The 16,575-nt window shown below is 37.7% G+C and overlaps 1 protein-coding gene across 2 annotated transcripts in view; it reads left to right on the forward strand.

The window, feature by feature from the left end:
* The window catches only part of NOTCH2 (notch receptor 2), a 174,470-nt gene that overhangs the window by 64,512 nt on the left and 93,383 nt on the right, over window positions 1-16,575 (forward strand). For both annotated transcript variants that reach the window (XM_061409410.1, XM_061409419.1), the window contains one exon: window positions 14,550-14,809. In XM_061409410.1, coding sequence (XP_061265394.1) covers window positions 14,550-14,809 — 260 coding nt within the window. The remainder of the gene's footprint in view (window positions 1-14,549; window positions 14,810-16,575) is intronic.

The following is a 16,575-nucleotide window of genomic DNA, read 5'->3' on the forward strand; positions in this document are numbered from 1 at the left end:
GGATATGATGTACATACCTATATATCTCTTTAAAACATAACCATTAAAACATGTAAAAGCCAGTTTTAGCCCCTGGGCTGGAGGTACAAAAACAGATGGCCTGTAGATTTTGCCCAGGGCAGTATTTGCTGACCTTTATCTTAGAGTAGCCATTTGAAATGCTTCATGTCCTTGGATGGCATGAGATATGGAAGAACCATTCTTTGTGCTAAGCTTTTTTTTTATTTAATATACAAAAGGAATTCTTAAAGCAGCTGTTGCTGAAATTAGAACAAAGAATTATATCCGAATCTTCCTATATCAGTTTTTAGTTGATGCAACTTTTCTAGTTGAGATGATCTGTATTGGAGGTCTGCACCAAAGCCAAGATCCTGTTAAATAAAGAATGTTTTTTAAAAATAAATAAAAAATTACATTTTTTCTTTGACAGTAACTGTTCTCTTATTGTCATAAAAGTAATAAGTGTTGTGAGATGTCATTAACTTCATGAAAGTTATCTTTTGTGTGGAAAACTTTCGGGGGTGATTATTGTGATCATGATTATTTTAATAATTATCTTTGTTCTCAAAAGCTTACAATCTAGAGGAAAACAGATAAACCAAATCCAGTCCCAGCTGTGTAGTTGTTGATAGAGCATGTTTCCAAGTATAGACACCACTAGGCTAAGACTTTCACATGTACTACCAGCATCAGCCATGTAGTGAGGGATTGAAGGTTTTGCTGTTTTTGATAAAAGAATGCAAGAGTACATAAAATAATGATAGCATTGTATTTTTAAAAGAAATCATCTTTATGGTATCTGGATGTATGGTATATAAATCTCATTAGACCACTGTTTAGCTTTGCAAGATTTCCACTTTGTCCCTATGGAAGCATAAATTTTGATTTCATATAGCAGATCAAGCATCACTTCAGTTCAGTTCAGTCGCTCAGTCGTGTCCGACTTTTTGTGACTCCATGAATTGCAGTATGCCAGGCCTCCTTGTCCATCACTAACTCCCGGAGTTCACTCAAACTCATGTTCATCGAATCAGTGATGCCATCCAGCCATCTCATCCTCTGTCTTCCCCTTCTCCTCCTGTCCCCAATCCCTCCCAGCATCAGAGTCTTTTCCAATGAGTCAACTCTTCGCGTGAGGTGGCCAAAGTATTGGAGTTTCAGCTTTAGAATCAGTCCTTCCAAAGAACACCCAGGACTGATCCCCTTATGATTCCAAAGCTGAGGAACAATTTTTTATAAGTCATGTGAGTTTGAATATATACAAATATAGGCAGCATTTGCAGGAAACTTTCCTGTTTAATTCAACTAACATTTATGAGTGTTATGTGTGCCAGATACTAAGCTAAAAATTACTTTATTTGGATATGCTATCTCAGTGTTTCTCAACCTTTTTATCTTTATCACCCCCTTGCCCCAAAGGAGCATTTTTAGAGTTTTTTCCCCTAATCTCTCTACCCCAACCCCATGCAATTTTAATACCATAGATATATTGTATATCAGTTTATCTATCGTAGCCCTTTGGAAGACCATTATAATGTCTAAGGTTTGTTTTTACCCCCAAGAACCATTATTTTTATGCTTTGGGTCACAGCCCTGTCTTTTATGGGAACTAGTGGTTTTGGTCTTGAAGGATTCAAGGCACTGTTATTTATTTCTTCATGCTGTCCATTATTTTTATTACCTGTGGTTCTAGTCTAAGTAAGGCCATTTAAATGGGATTTTATAGTGTTTCAGGGCATTTTGAAATTATATTTTTCTATATATATATTTCAATATATTATATTATTCATTGAATGGTCTTGCATACCTATACATGTGATTATTACATTTTTGGGGAGAATGATGTATTCAGAATCTACAAAGAAATATTTTTTATTTCTCTTCAACCTTATCTCTCAAAGTTCAGAAAAATGCAGGTTTTTCTCCTGCCTACTCTTGCATTCACGTTTGGTTTGATATGATTTGAGTACAGTTATTTTTCAACTAGGAATCCTTTTAGGCCAAACCATAAGCTTTTGGAACTTTCTGCCTTCAGATATTTTTTGGACTTCAGAATTTTACAGGTGGTCATTTCCTCATGTTAGAAAACAAAGCAAACACACTCAGTTTTTTTCTCTGAAATTTTGTTTAATTTTTACTGCTCAGTGTCTGAATAATCTAACAGTTTATGCTACTGAGGCCACTTTGTAGGATGTTCTATCACTCAGGATCTTGGTGGTTCATGTAGTCAGTGTTTTATTAAAGATTAATAAAACTACAAGAGAAAATGCAGACTGTGTGTGAGAGAGAGAGAGAGAGAGAGGGAGAGAGTGTTCTTATTTGGGGAGAAAGTATGATTTACAAAGTCTACTCCATATAGGTTTGACTGACTCACTTTGAATGTTTTAGAGGTAAGTGAAGGTTAAAAAGTCCTGTATGTATCAGGAATCTTAATTAGTACTGTTAGTCCTTTGGGTAAATAGCTCAACCTAGTGGTTCCCAAACTTTGAGTATAATTAAAGTCTTTTGAAGGTGTAAGGATTTTTTTTTTTTGAAGGTGTAAGGATTTTATGGACCCTTGCATTTTGCCTTTTGGCTTTGGTTAAGAATATGAGCATTGAATAGTTGAATGCCTTCTGTACGCCAGTTCCTGTATTAGGCACCATGAGTATAGTGATAATAATTCTCAGTCTCTTGGGGAAGAAACAAATAATCATAATATAAGATAATGAATGATATATGTTAGGATTATGAGAATATACAGCAGGGGGCATCAAGCCTATTTCTCAAAGGAAATAAAATTTGAGCTGAAGCTTAAAGAAATTTTAGGTCTTGACTATGAGAAGAGGGCGGGGAAAAGTGTTTGGACTGAATGAACAGCACGTACAAAGTTCTGGAGGTGCATTAGAACGTGTTCTAGGAACTAAAGAAACTGAGCCTAGCAAGGGTGTAAGGAATGAAGGGATGATGGTCTTAAGATGAAGCCAGTTCTCAGTCTCTTGTTTGTATACAATGCATGATGTCAATATCTACTGAGAATTCAATAACCCTTTATAATGTCTCCACATTTTAATAACAGTAACAGCATTTACAGTCCATTTCATATGGAGAGGACATTATTTAATAGTCTAGAAAGTGATTTATAAGTATTTGCAAACTCCTTGCAGTAACTCTACAATGTTTGGGAACAACTGGTTTAACTCATTTGTTTTTGCCTATTACTCTGAAGGGTGCTTTTTGTAAACTCATGTATTTAGAATACGTTTGCCATATTTTAATCACAAGTAGATGCTTTCTCAGGGTCCACTCAGTGAAATCTGGTAAAGGTACGGATTGTATGCTAGAAGACAGGAAAGACCACCTTCTGTTATGGCAGCAACAGAAGTCTTCCAATGCTGTTTGTGTGCCCTTGTCCACTCTTTCAAGTGATGATTGAAGAGGCTAGGCACTCAGTTCAGCTTCTGAGCTTTGATAAATGAGCCCAGACTATAAACTGGAAGATAAGGGTGTTTGCAAATTCTTGTGTAAATAAAGCATGGTTTCCCATTGCAATGGTTACTGATTTCATAGTTTCTGATGAAGATGAACAGTGCTATGAATTATTAACAGTTTTGAAGTGTATACCACGGCAGCTTCTTTCTGGTTTGAATTTATTAAAATCAGTGTGTGTTTATTGCTTTATTCATATGGGGGGTAGTGTTGAAAAACCGAAATGCATGGAAACCAAGTGAGGTGGAGCTTCAGAAGATAATTCCCAGCCTCACAATTCCCTGTGAAATTCTTTTCCTGTGGGAAACTTTTAATTTGGAAGCATTCAGCCTAATGTGGGAACCAAGATTAACATTTTCTGAAATACTACAAGAAAAGCAGAAATGTTCTGCTCAGGAAGCTGAATTTACATAGTAGAAAAATGGGCTGTCCTACAGTATTTTGTAGTCTTTATTAGTTGTGGTAAAAAAAAAAAAAAAAGTGCGTGTGTGTGTGTGAGAGAGAGAGGAGAGAGAGAAAGAAAATGAAAGAGAGGAGGGAGAAATTGATTGTATATTGGTCTTTGTTTCCTTTACATCAAACCAGCAAAGCCCTAGAAAGTGTGTTTTACCACAGACAGCCCAGAACTGGGCCCTAACTCTGTACACGAATACTTTTTTTTAGTTCTTTTTGTTTTTCTTTCTTGCTGAGTAAGCTATAGTATTTCCTTTTTTTTAATTTTCTCTTTCTTTTTGGGGGGAAGGGAGGTGAGAAGGGGAGTGGGAATGACAAGAAGAAGTCAACATCACAGAACTCTTCCCTTTTTCCCTCTTTACCAGGAAGTTAGCAGGACGTCTTCCTGTACCCTTTTTTTTAAAAGTCAGTAATTAGCATAACCCAGTGGTTACCTTTACACAGAGTTACAGAATCAAAAAGTTGACAGCCTGATGAGATGTTCAACTGGAGGTACTGAGAGGAGGGTGACAGTGAGGTTGGACTAGTAGGTTGGGCCTCTTGAATTCCAATCCGAGAGTTTGGACTTGATTCTGGAGACTCTTGGGCATCTAGGAGTTTGTAAGCCAGAACCTTGGGAATTAAGCATTATATAGGAACTTTAACTGGTTACAGTTAGCTTTGGCTGTTAGCAATCATTTTTATCTACTTTAACAGGGGCCTGGGGGGCGGGGAGGGAGCAGGAAACTAAGCTGGCGTTATGGTCACAGGAAAGAACAGACTGATTTGGGACCTTTTCAGACTGCAGACCTTTGTTACTGACCAATGCTTAATTTGGTTTCTGGGTTTTGTAATTTTTTTCCCCTCTGCCCTTACCTCATTTACCTTAAAAACAGCTCCCCCCTCTCTAGCTCAGCTAGGGCAGGCTGCCACTGCGGATTGGGGGGCCGAGAGGCCTAGAGCAAGAAGAAAGTGGGTTGAAAGCAGAGTTCTGTTTAAAGAATTTTCTGCTGGAAACCAGCCCAGAGGGAGTAAAGAGGAGCTTTAATGAGGAGCAGCTGCAGGGCCGACGCAACCCACATGAGACATTTTTCCCCCCTCCGTTCCACATTCTGTGTAGTTTTTAAAAAATCATGATTTTGAAATAGCTGTTTTGTAAAGCACGCCTCTCTTTTTCTTCTTCTCCTATGTGGTAGTGTTTTGCTTTGTTGTTTTATTTTTTTAATGACCAAATCCTCACTAAAAAAAAGCTGAAGGCAGAGCTGCAGAGAAGCCCTGGGTGCCACTTGGCCTCACCCTGCTGATACAGAACAGTCGGTGGAGAAAACAAGGAGAGAGAACATTGGCTTTTATTTGAAAAAGGGGCTTATTTCCTGCTCAAACTTTGGTCATCTTGGAGCTGACACAAGCTACTACAGTATTTTAAGCTTTTCTCTAGACGAGTGGCCATTCACTTAGGAAACTTGAAAGAACAATTTTTTCTATCCTGTATTACTAAGGAGACTGATCCTGAATCACAGCCATTGCTAGATAGATTGGAATTGCTATTCAAATCCCAGCTTTGTTGAAATCTGTAAAGTGGCTACATGTAAACGAATCCAGGCTGCTGGTGACATGTGAGAGTTGGGGTCTGGTTTTCATCTGTTTTATTGAGAGGGGACTTATGGGCATCCATTCAGTTGGAATGTTTTCTAGTTCCGTTAGGAGGAATCCCTTGTTTTTCCCTCTCTTTTTCGCCCTTCATTCCTCCCCTTCACTTCATTCCCCATGTGTCTGTTTGAATAGTAACAATGAAAGAGTGGACCTCTTCGTGTCAGAAATGGCAGACTTTTTCAGAAAAATACGTGACCGTATGGAGCTGATAAAGTGTTCAGATTCGTTTATGAAATTGTTTTACAGGGGAAAAGCCCCCTCCCGCAAAACTTTCCCTGTACTCAAAGCATCCCCTGTGAACTGCGTTCTTTCAGAGATCCAAAGCCAGAGAAGGGAAGAGACTAGGAGGAAGTCACTGAGAAAACTACTTAAATAAGTTATAAATTTTCTCCAGAGGAGGGCATTCATATAGTTTCAGGAACCAAATGCAGTTTTTAGTGTTTTTTTTGTTGTTGTTGTTGTTGTTATATTTTTAGAAGATTTTTTACATATACCTTTAGTTTAAGATGTAGGCTGTCTTCCAAAAATGGTACTGTGGTAACTTAATAGAACTATAGATTTGTAAGGGAACTTGGATGATAAAGTCAACTTGAGCCATCTCAAGAAGAGAGCTATTTAATCTCTTGTTTTTAGCAGAGAGTCCCAGTTCCCACTGAGACTAACAGGGCATATGGTGTACTCCTATTACAGTTGAACATGGATTTGCAAAGTTGAAAGGTCTCCTGTATTAGGAGATGGGGTCCTTTATTTCTGGCTATCTCACTTACCCATCTCTCCCCTTTCTTCCTATGTCCATAATTTCTTCCTGTGTCCATAATTCATCCCTGGGATGTGAGGGATGACCTTGTACCCCAGGATGATTTTTTTGATTGCCTTGCCTTGTGTTCTACCAGGCAGAGCCCCACATGAGGTTGAGAGGGGATTTTGCAACATAGGTGGTTATGGTGTTCAAGCCAACCGCTCCAGGGTCTGAAGACTTGCTCTTCCCCACAAAAATATCAGTTTGAGAGAGACACAGGGAAGACCTCGTTATGGCTTAATGAAGAAGAGCCATATTGGTAGAAATAATGTAGTATATAACATGGAGTACAACTGCTGTTAGATCAGAGATGGGTGGGATGGTTTGGAGAAAGCTTAGTAAAGGATATAGGTTTTGAACAGGTCTTTGAAACAAGGATAGAAGAAAGGAAAATAGAGACATATCAGATGGTAAAATGTGGTACCTCTCACTGGAGATTAGATAGAAGATTTTTATATAAGGAGCAGTAGACCTGAGTGTGGAAATAATCTGGAGTGCTTAAGTTATGGGTCACCAAGGAGTAGATTGGATGATAGGAGTAGGGCAGACAAATAGGTCGTAAGAAGGGCTGTGCGCTGAAACTAGCTTCTGAGCAGAAAAGTGAGTGACATGATCGAAATTATACTTGAGAAGGATCATTCTTTAAGTAGTGTGCTTACTTTCAGGGAGCAATTTTCTCTCTGAATTTAATGAAGAGGTGTAGACAGGATGCTGGTGTAATTGAGATAACAGAACTGACTAAATAGGAGCCAATCTTGGGGTAAGACTTCATAGAATACTTTCAGTTAAGTGATGCTTTATATTTTGATAAAGACTAGGTAAAGATAGAAGTACAGTTGTAGGTGATCCAGAACTAGGGGAAATTTCTGGATTTACAGACAAACTTGCGGCAGGTCAGTTTGGTGTCCTTATCAGTACAACAGAGGTTCAGACCAATTGACTTCTGAGATTTGGTGCAGTGTTGAAATTCTGTGATTATATGAATAAAGTGTAAAGTTATCTAAATAAAGAAAACTTGGGGTAAAGATTCAGCATGTTGAATTGAAAAGAAAGAAATTACAGGACCAATAATTGCATTCAAAAAACATGGTGTACTAATACAGGATGGGCTGATATGGCATAAAAGTAGTTCATGTGGGAAAAAAAGTGCGGACTTTTTAACTGAATCTGGATTTTGTAACTTTTATAAAAGTGAACACAGCTTTAAGCAGCAATAGTAGAAGCAATAGTGTCCAATTCTATGCTATAGTGGTAAGAACATATGTATTATGTGTTTTTTTTTCCCCCCCCCATTTTGGGTCCTACCTTTTAAAGAGGTTTTTGATGAACTAGAATCATCTAGTTGGGGGTAGGCAGATAGCTCAGTGTGGAAGTATGTGGGCTCTGAAATCATACCTGGATTTGAGGTCTGCCTCTAATACCTACTAGCTCTGAAATCTTCATCTTTCTAAACTTTAAGGTCCTCACATACAGAATGAACATAATGATATAGCATAACTGTTAGAGGGAGTAATAAAAACAAAATGCTTAGCAAATACATAATACATAGTAAGTTCTTCAGAAATGTTGGTCACTCTTATTATTATTGTTATCTGAAGCATAGGAGAGCCACTAAAATGGTGAAGAAGTCTGGAATAGCCCAAAGCATTGAATGCTGGAAAAAGAAAACAAAGAGAAAACAAATAATTACCTGTAAATTCTTGAAGGGCCACATGTAAGAGAAGCTGGTTCCTTTTTGTTCTAGAGGACAGGCATAGCCAGCAAATGGAAATTATAGGGAGGCAGAATTATTTTTTTAAATAAGATATAACTCACATACTAAAATTTTTTTAATTAAAAATTTTTATTGAAGTATATAGTTGATTTACAATGTTGTGTTAGTTTCTGGTGTACAGCAAAGTGATTCAGTTATATATATACATTAATATATATATATATTACCTTGTAGTTTGTTATAGGATATTGAATACAGTTCCTTGTGCTACACAGTAGGACCTATTATTTACCTATTTTTATATATAGTAGTTTGTATCTGTGAACTCTATACTCTTAATTTATCCTTTCCCAACTCTCTTTCCCTTTTCATTTGTTTTCTACGTCTGTGAGTCTGTTTCTGTTTTGTAAATAAGTTCATTTGTATCACATAATAAATTCCACATATAAGTGATATCATATGGTATTTGTCTTTCTCAAACTTCACTCAGTATGACAATCTCTAGGTCCATTTATGTTGCTGCAAATGGCATTATTTCATTCTCTTTTATGTGTAACATTCCATCATGTTTGTATATATACCACATCTTCTTTATCCATTCATCTGTTGGTGGACATTTAGGTTGCTTCGATGTCTTGCTATTGTAATAGTGCTGCTATGAGCACAGAGGTACATATATCTTTTCGAATTACAGTTTTGTCTGGATATATGACAAGGAGTAGGATTGTGGGATCATATTGCTCATCATATCGCTCTGTTAGTTTTTTAAGGAACCTCCATACTGTTTTCCATAATGGTTGCACCAATTTACATTCCCACCAACACTAATTCATATACTATTAAATTGACCCTTTTGAAATATACAGTTCAGTGGTTTTTAGTATATCCACAGTTAAGTGTAACTATCAGCATTATATAATTTCAAAACATTTTCATTACCTTCCAGAGACTGTCCCTATTCTTCAGCAGTCCCTCTCCAGTTCCCCTCTTCCCAGCTCCTGGTAACACTAATCTGCTTTCTATCTCTATAGATTTGCCTATTCTGATCTTTCACAAAAATGAAATTATACAATATGTGGCCTTTTGTGTCTAGCTTCTTTCACTTAGCATATTTTCAGGGTTTGATACATATCACAGCATGTATCAAATCTTCATTCCTTTTTATGGCAAATAATATTTCATTGTATGGATATACCACATTTTATTTACCCATTTATCAGCTGTGGATGTTTGGGTTGTTTCCACTTTTTGTTATTATAAATAATGCTACTATGAACATTCTTTACAAATTTTTGCACTGATTTACATTTTATCCTTCTTGGTATATACATAGCTAGGAAGGAAGGCAGAATTTGAAGACATCAGAAAGAAAGGCTGCCAGACAATATCTACTCACACTGAAGGCAGTTCTATCGTTGAAGTAGTGAGCCAGTATTTTATCTTACTTAACAAATGCATGGCATTTACTATGCACTAGATAACTGTTCTAAGTGCTTTACAATTATTTTAAACCCTGAAAGGTAGGCACTGTTATTAACTTTATTTTACAACAAGGAGGTTTAATAACTTGCTCAGGATCACTCTCAGAGTAAATGGGATTGAAATCCAGGTGATCTAGTGTCTGCACTTTTAAAGTAGAAAGAAAATAACTTCAAGTATTTATTAAATTCTATTTCTTAGACATCATACTTAATTGCTTTTATTCACATAGAGGCTGTGATCATCTTTCAGGGATATTTTAGAAAGAATTATCTCTTTGGGTAGAAACTCCATTAGGATGTCTTGAATCCCATGGTTCTCTTATTATTATACAGTGATAGATGGAAGTGAGGGGAAAAGCTAGCAACAACGTGTTTGACCTGAGGCTTTTTAATTGATCAGAATTTTTATCAGAAAGGAGACAGTATTTATGATAAGTACTATAGGAATTCAGTTTAACAAGACTTCAGAACGTAGTCATAAGTTATGTATAATGTAAAAGGATTAACCAAAAGTAACTTTTGAGATGGTGAATGGAAGCCTTAGAAAAATGGAGAAATTAAAATTTCATGAAAATATGACTGTACTTTTGAAATGTATAGTTTCAGGTATTGGCAGGATATGTTAAGGTAAGTAGATGACTTTTAGTAAACTGACCATATGGAACTGGCACTGGGTACACGAAGGTAGTTGCTTTAAACTAAATGAACAACCACCAAAATAACAAATGCATAAGGGAGGAAGGAGCAGTCCAACCCAGACTTAAACTTCAAGTGGCCATAAATTTATGGGGAGGAAGAAGAAGAGGATTCCAGAATCTAAAATAAGAATTTGTGCAGCTTTGAAGTACAGAGGGAGTCATAGAAGCCAAATGTAAACCAATTAGAGTGGTGGAGGTATAGCCAGCAATGCCTCCTCTAAGAATTTCCTTATGAAGAAATCTCAGTTGAGACCACTGAACTTGACAAGGGAAAAGTCATTGCTCTTAGGACATGTTTTCTGGCCAATAAGAAAAATGCAAGTTTTACTGCAAAGGAACAAATAAGATGGAAAAGAAAGGGAAAATAGCTGTGAAATTAGGCTATAGTTATAGAAGTTTGTTTGTGAAGGAAGTATTTGGAAAGGGAAATGAGGCTTAGTGAAAAATGTAGATTAAAAGAGACTTGTACATATTTTAAGGTAAAGGAATAGGCTGATGTCTAGCTATCTAGAACATTTTAAATAAGAAAGTCTTTATTATTATATCAGCAGTGAGTCTAGTTTCCCATAAAAATAAGTTGTGTTTCTATAGATGGATTTCAGGAGAATAAGTCATTTGTACATCCTATCTTAGTATTATCTCATTTAGAGTAAGACCCTGACTCTTCTTTGCAGTGGCCTAAAGTCTCCCCATGATTTGCCGCCTACTTGTAACTGTAATCTCTTTTCTACTACTTTTTCTTACTCCCTTTGGTGGAACCACAGAGGTCTTCTGGCTATTCCTTAACCATACTAGGACTGTTCCCTCTTTAAGGGCCTTTGCATTTGCTGCTCTTTCTACCTTTAACATGCTTTCCCTAGATACCTCCATAGCTATCTCTTCCCTCATTTAGCTCTTGACTCAAATGTGCCTTTCAGTGAGACTCTCTCTGCTTTCCCTATTTCTAACTGAAATACCTTATTTATCTACCTCTGTTATCCCCAATTCATTCCCTTCCTATGCTTCTTTATTGTTTTATTGTTTTTCATTGCACTTAACTCCACGTAGCAAATTATAGATTTCATTTATTAATTTTGCTTTTTGTCTTCTCTTACTAGAATTTAAACTCTGTGAGTTCAAGAATTTTCCTAGCTCTAGAACAATGCATGATACTTAATAGGCACTTAGTAACTGTTGCATGAATGAACGAGTGTAATATTCTTTGTGGAAACTGATATGAAAATGTTGTTCTTCATCATCAACATCATTATTAATAAGCATTTTAGATGCTATATATAGAATTCTGCTGCTGCTAAGTCGCTACAGTTGTGTCTGACTCTGTGCGACCCCATAGATGGCAGCCCACCAGGCTCCTCTGTCCATGGGATTCTCCAGGCAAGAATACTGGAGTGGGTTGCCATTTCCTTCTCCAATATGTGGAATTAAGCTTCATATATTCTGTTATTCAGAAGTTGGCAAACTTTTTCTGTTAAGCATCAGATATAAATACTTTTTGGAGCCATATGGTTTCATCACAACTACTCCACCCTGTTGTTATTATGCAAAAGTAGCCATAGACAATCCCTGTATGAATGAGTAGGATTGTGTTCCAATAAGAGTTCATGTGTGGACACTGAAATCTGAATTTCGCATACTTTTCAAATGTCATAAAATATTATTTTCTTTTGATTTTTCCCCCAACTATTAAAAAATGTAAAAGTCATTTATAGCTCTCAGGCCATAAAAAAGAACAAGCAATGGATCAAAGCAGACTCACAAGCTGTAGTTGTCACCTCTATTTTTACTGGTTTCTTAAATATATCTTAGTTGAAACATTTTTCCTTTAGTGGTAGGAAAAAACAATGTAGATTAAACTTTAGTAATAGATAATTTGGGAATACTTTTGTTTGGCTCCAGAATCTTGTCTGGTGGCTCAGACGGTAAAAAGACTACCTGCAGTGTGGGAGACCCAGGTTCGATTCCTGGGTCAGGAAGATCCCCTGGAGGAGGAAATGGCAACCCACTCCAGTATTCTTGCCTGGAAAATCCCATGAACGGAGGAGCCTGGCAGGCTACAGTCCATGGAGTCGCAAAGAGTCGGACATGACTGAGTGACTTCACTTTACTTTAGAATCTTCCATACTGCTTCAGTTTTGTTTTCCTGGGAACCTTACGCTTTCATTATGTTTATGAAGCTAATGTTTAAGTGAATTTGTGTTCTCTGAGCAGATGCCACATGATAGTGTTGGAGAGGTGGTGATGATGGTAGCAAAGCTTGGGCAAAGCCCACCCAGGCTTAAAAGTTTGTCATTATTTATAAGGCAAATAATTCCCATATGGGAGAATCAGAAGTTGTCAGCCAAGCGTAATGCCCAGAGGACTGTTACTGTGAATGAGAATTGTGTTGCAGTTTTAACACCATCCATAACAGATTTCTCAAACAAGTTGCAAATGCTTTTAATAATATGGTTAATTTTAGCTATACTACATTGGCAATTTTTGGTGCTTTACTTAAAAAATAATTAGAAAATAACCTATTCTATTATAAAATCAAGCTGTGATTTGAATAAAGCATTATATTTTCCTCAGTAAGTGCAAAGAGAGAAAAAAATGTTTTTCATTTGCAAAACTTTAAAAAATATTTATAAAGTTTTTCACATACTTTGTTCAATTCTTACAAGAGCCTCATGATGGAGGTAGCTTTATTAACTATTTAAAATGTGAAAGAGCTGATAGTGAAGTTAAGTAATTTATTCAAGGTCATACCACCAGGACTCCAGATAGGCCTTCTGATGATATGAGGTAGACACTCCTCATTGGAAACTTCAGCCAGTCTTTGGTTTCAGTGCTGTGCCCTTTCCTCACTGCCTCTCATTCTCTAGCTTTACCTGTTCACAAGGATGCTCAGAGCTCTAGCTGCTCCTGATTCTGCTGTGCTTACTATACAGAGCTCTGAGAAAAGATTGAGAAGGCTGGGACTAGCTCCATCACTGCCACTGAAGCCACTTACTAGTCCTGTTTCCTCTTCCATTGTGTCTTAGTCCCCAGATATCTGGTCCTCCTTCTTTCCTCAAAACTGTGACCTCTAAAGACCTTATGTGGTCAACCAGTGGCTACTAAACATTGTGGACAGGTTGGCAAAGACAAGAAGGAATGAAACAGAACCCCAGGGCTTAAAGTCTGAGTGGCTGGGAGAGTCAAGACACAGTGACTGAGCTTCGGAGGATGCAATAGGAGCCGGTTTTGAGGGGGAGAATTTAGTTTGTTTAAATGTATTATCTTCAAGGTAATGGTGGAACAGCCTTGTAGTTAGTTTTCTATCCTCCAAAAAGTCAAATGGAGAAATAGATTGAACCAAGTATCTGGGGCGACAGCCAAATGGCAAAATTTATAGTTAAAATCAAAGACTTTTTGTTCCTTTTAAACGCTTCCTAGAGATCCTGTTTAAACAACCTCTTCATTATGAAAATAGCGACTTTCTATGCTTTTTTAATGGTGTTTGGAGAAAATTTTTATAAATATTACACACATTTTGGAATGGTTGTGCATCTTACGAATCAGTGGTGGCATGTAAAAAGATTTCTCAACATAATATGTGGGAAATATTGTAGACTGTTGTTCTTGACTTGTTTTCCCTTCTTCACTTGGGTGTTTGTATGGTACCTTACATATTTTTAATGTTATTTTAATGTTATGCTGTGCTTTTTTTGTTTAGGAAAGCTGCTTGCTACTAATATCTTTGCAGATTTAAGTTTCTGAAAAGTCTCTTGAATTCTTCCCCATTCCTATACCTCCTTTTCCTTTGTCACAGTCTCAACCCCTTGAACATGATCCAGAAATCTAGATATGGGCCAACTGATGTTTCAGTGGGAATAAGAAAGACTTATTGTTCCTCAGTGCTTAACTGAAGCCACCTGATATTTTATAGATTTTAAATTTGAGAGGGTCAGAGGATCAGTCCATGCATCATCATATGTGTCTTAATTCTATCAGTTAACTTAGTCAAAAGGAGAAAGTTACTGAATTTGAAGACAAGTCTCCACGATGCTGCACAAAACAGTGCTGTTACAGCCTACCAGCCTGCGCCTACACGAAAAAGGCTGTGGTTGTATTTTGCCTCTGAATAAGGATCATGGTCAAAAAGACATGAGAGTATGTGGTTAAGTACTCTAAACACTTCGCCTAAAGTGAGACAGTCTTATAGGTTGTGCCTTCGTTTCTCAGTTCACAGTCTAGTATTTTCTTGAATGAATTGCATTATCTTATAAGTTTGTGGACTTATAAGAAGTCAAATGTTTTCATGGACTCCTCTCTTTTCCATATAGGTGTCCAGAGGGCTTCTTGGGAGAATATTGTCAGCATCGAGACCCCTGTGAGAAGAACCGTTGCCAGAATGGTGGGACATGTGTGGCCCAGGCTATGTTGGGGAAAGCCACGTGCCGCTGTGCCCCGGGCTTCACGGGCGAGGACTGCCAGCACTCGACTACTCACCCCTGCTTTGTGTCTCACCCCTGCCTGAATGGGGGCACCTGCCACGTGCTTAGCCGGGACACCTACGAGTGTACCTGCCAAGTCGGTTTTACAGGTAACAAGTGGGACTCAGGCCCACACTTTCCTATTCTCAGCAGGTACTTCTATATGGTGTCTTTTAGATACTATCATCTGGTTCTTTAGGGTCCCCCTCTATCGTACATGTTTATCATTATGGAAAGAACTGGAATGTTCCAGTCAACTATCCTTAACTTCCTTTTGAAAGGGGAGAAAGAGAAAGCAAAAGGGTCAGATACTCCACAGTGGTTGACTGCCTGAAGTGTATGTATCAGGACTGGGGATTATGATTAATTCCCTGTCACTGGAAGAAAAGTTGTTAGTGTTATTGATAACTTATTCCTTAAAAACTTCTCTCTCCAGACATTCAGGGCACTGGCTTTTCTGGTTTTCTAAACCGATTGTTTCTTTTGCTTCTCTATTGCCTTGTCCTTGTCCTCATGCATTTAATTTTTGTTCTTTGGAACTCTGTTTTGAGCCTTCTTTTGAGCCATATGACAGCTTTCCCCAGGGAGTCTCACTCTCTCGTTTCTTCAGCTGTCATCATCTTCATCCCCTGCTGATGACTCTCACGATCATCCTTTTTGCTTCACACTGACACTGACATTCAGGCTAACTATCTATTGCATATTATCCTTGGAAATTCAACAGGCACCTGAAACTCAACATGTTGATATAGATAGTGACACCAGTGTGCCCTCCAAATACCCCAAGCTAGAAACTCCATCTCATTTGTCTGTAGCCCACCTGGACTCAGGCATGCATTTTAGTCTGAGTTTCTTCCCACCTGTCTACTCCCCTCCGTTTCCTCTTCTGCTCTGTAGTTGACGTTCATGTCCTTTCTCACTTGGGCTCCTGCAGTCGTTTCCTAATTGGTTTCCTTACCTTTACTTTCTCCCCATCTTGTTTACCTGTCACATCGCCACATCTTTAGTTATACATGCAAATCTTCTCACAAACTCACCTGCTTACCATGCCTAGTGACTTTTCGTCATCTGCAGAGTAAACTGCAGACTCTTTTACTTGGCTTTCACAGCCCTTCACAGTCTAGGCCTTGCGTCTTTTTATAGCCTCACTTCCCCACAAGCATCTCGCTTTAGTGACGCCAGCGTCCTCATCATTTCCTGAAAATGTCACACTTCCTGTGCCTCCATGCTATTGCATACTCCTTTGCTGGAATGCCCTTTTCTACATTTGGAAATTGCCTAATGTTATTGTAACCTCTCAGTGACCCTCTCATGATTCCTTTACACAGTTAGTCTCTGTGTTCTATTATTTTATGTGTCATAGTTTGTTGTAATCAATTTTGACATGTTTCTCATCTGACTGTATTATGAGCTCTTCAAAGGTGGGTCTGAGCTTTATTCAAAATGAACCATAAGTGTTTATTAACTTAGTTCTGAAAAGGAGAACTATTCACTGTTTTGTCCTCCAGTATATCAACAATTCTGTAAATCTAATTAGAAAATGAAAAACACACTTAGAAAACTAGACTGATTCATTCAGTTTGGAATGCTTGTTCTATTGGTTTTTGATTAAAAGGTGTTACAGTTATATCTCCATCATGACTGTGACAGCATTGATACTGTGAGTCACTGAAGAGATTTGGTGGTTGAGAGAATAATTTTTCCTGATTGTCAGTTTCAAGTTGTTTTGCTCCACAAGGCAAGGGAGGGCATATCCACTTAAAACATTTTAATCCCGACTAGTGTAAACGGCAGTGATACCTTCTTCATAATGAAAACGTTACTCTGAAATAACCCTTAAATTAAAGTGGATTCCTTGCTATTAAAAAGATCTCTT

This window comes from Bos javanicus, chromosome 3, assembly GCF_032452875.1.
Source record: "Bos javanicus breed banteng chromosome 3, ARS-OSU_banteng_1.0, whole genome shotgun sequence".
Lineage (NCBI taxonomy): Eukaryota > Metazoa > Chordata > Mammalia > Artiodactyla > Bovidae > Bos > Bos javanicus.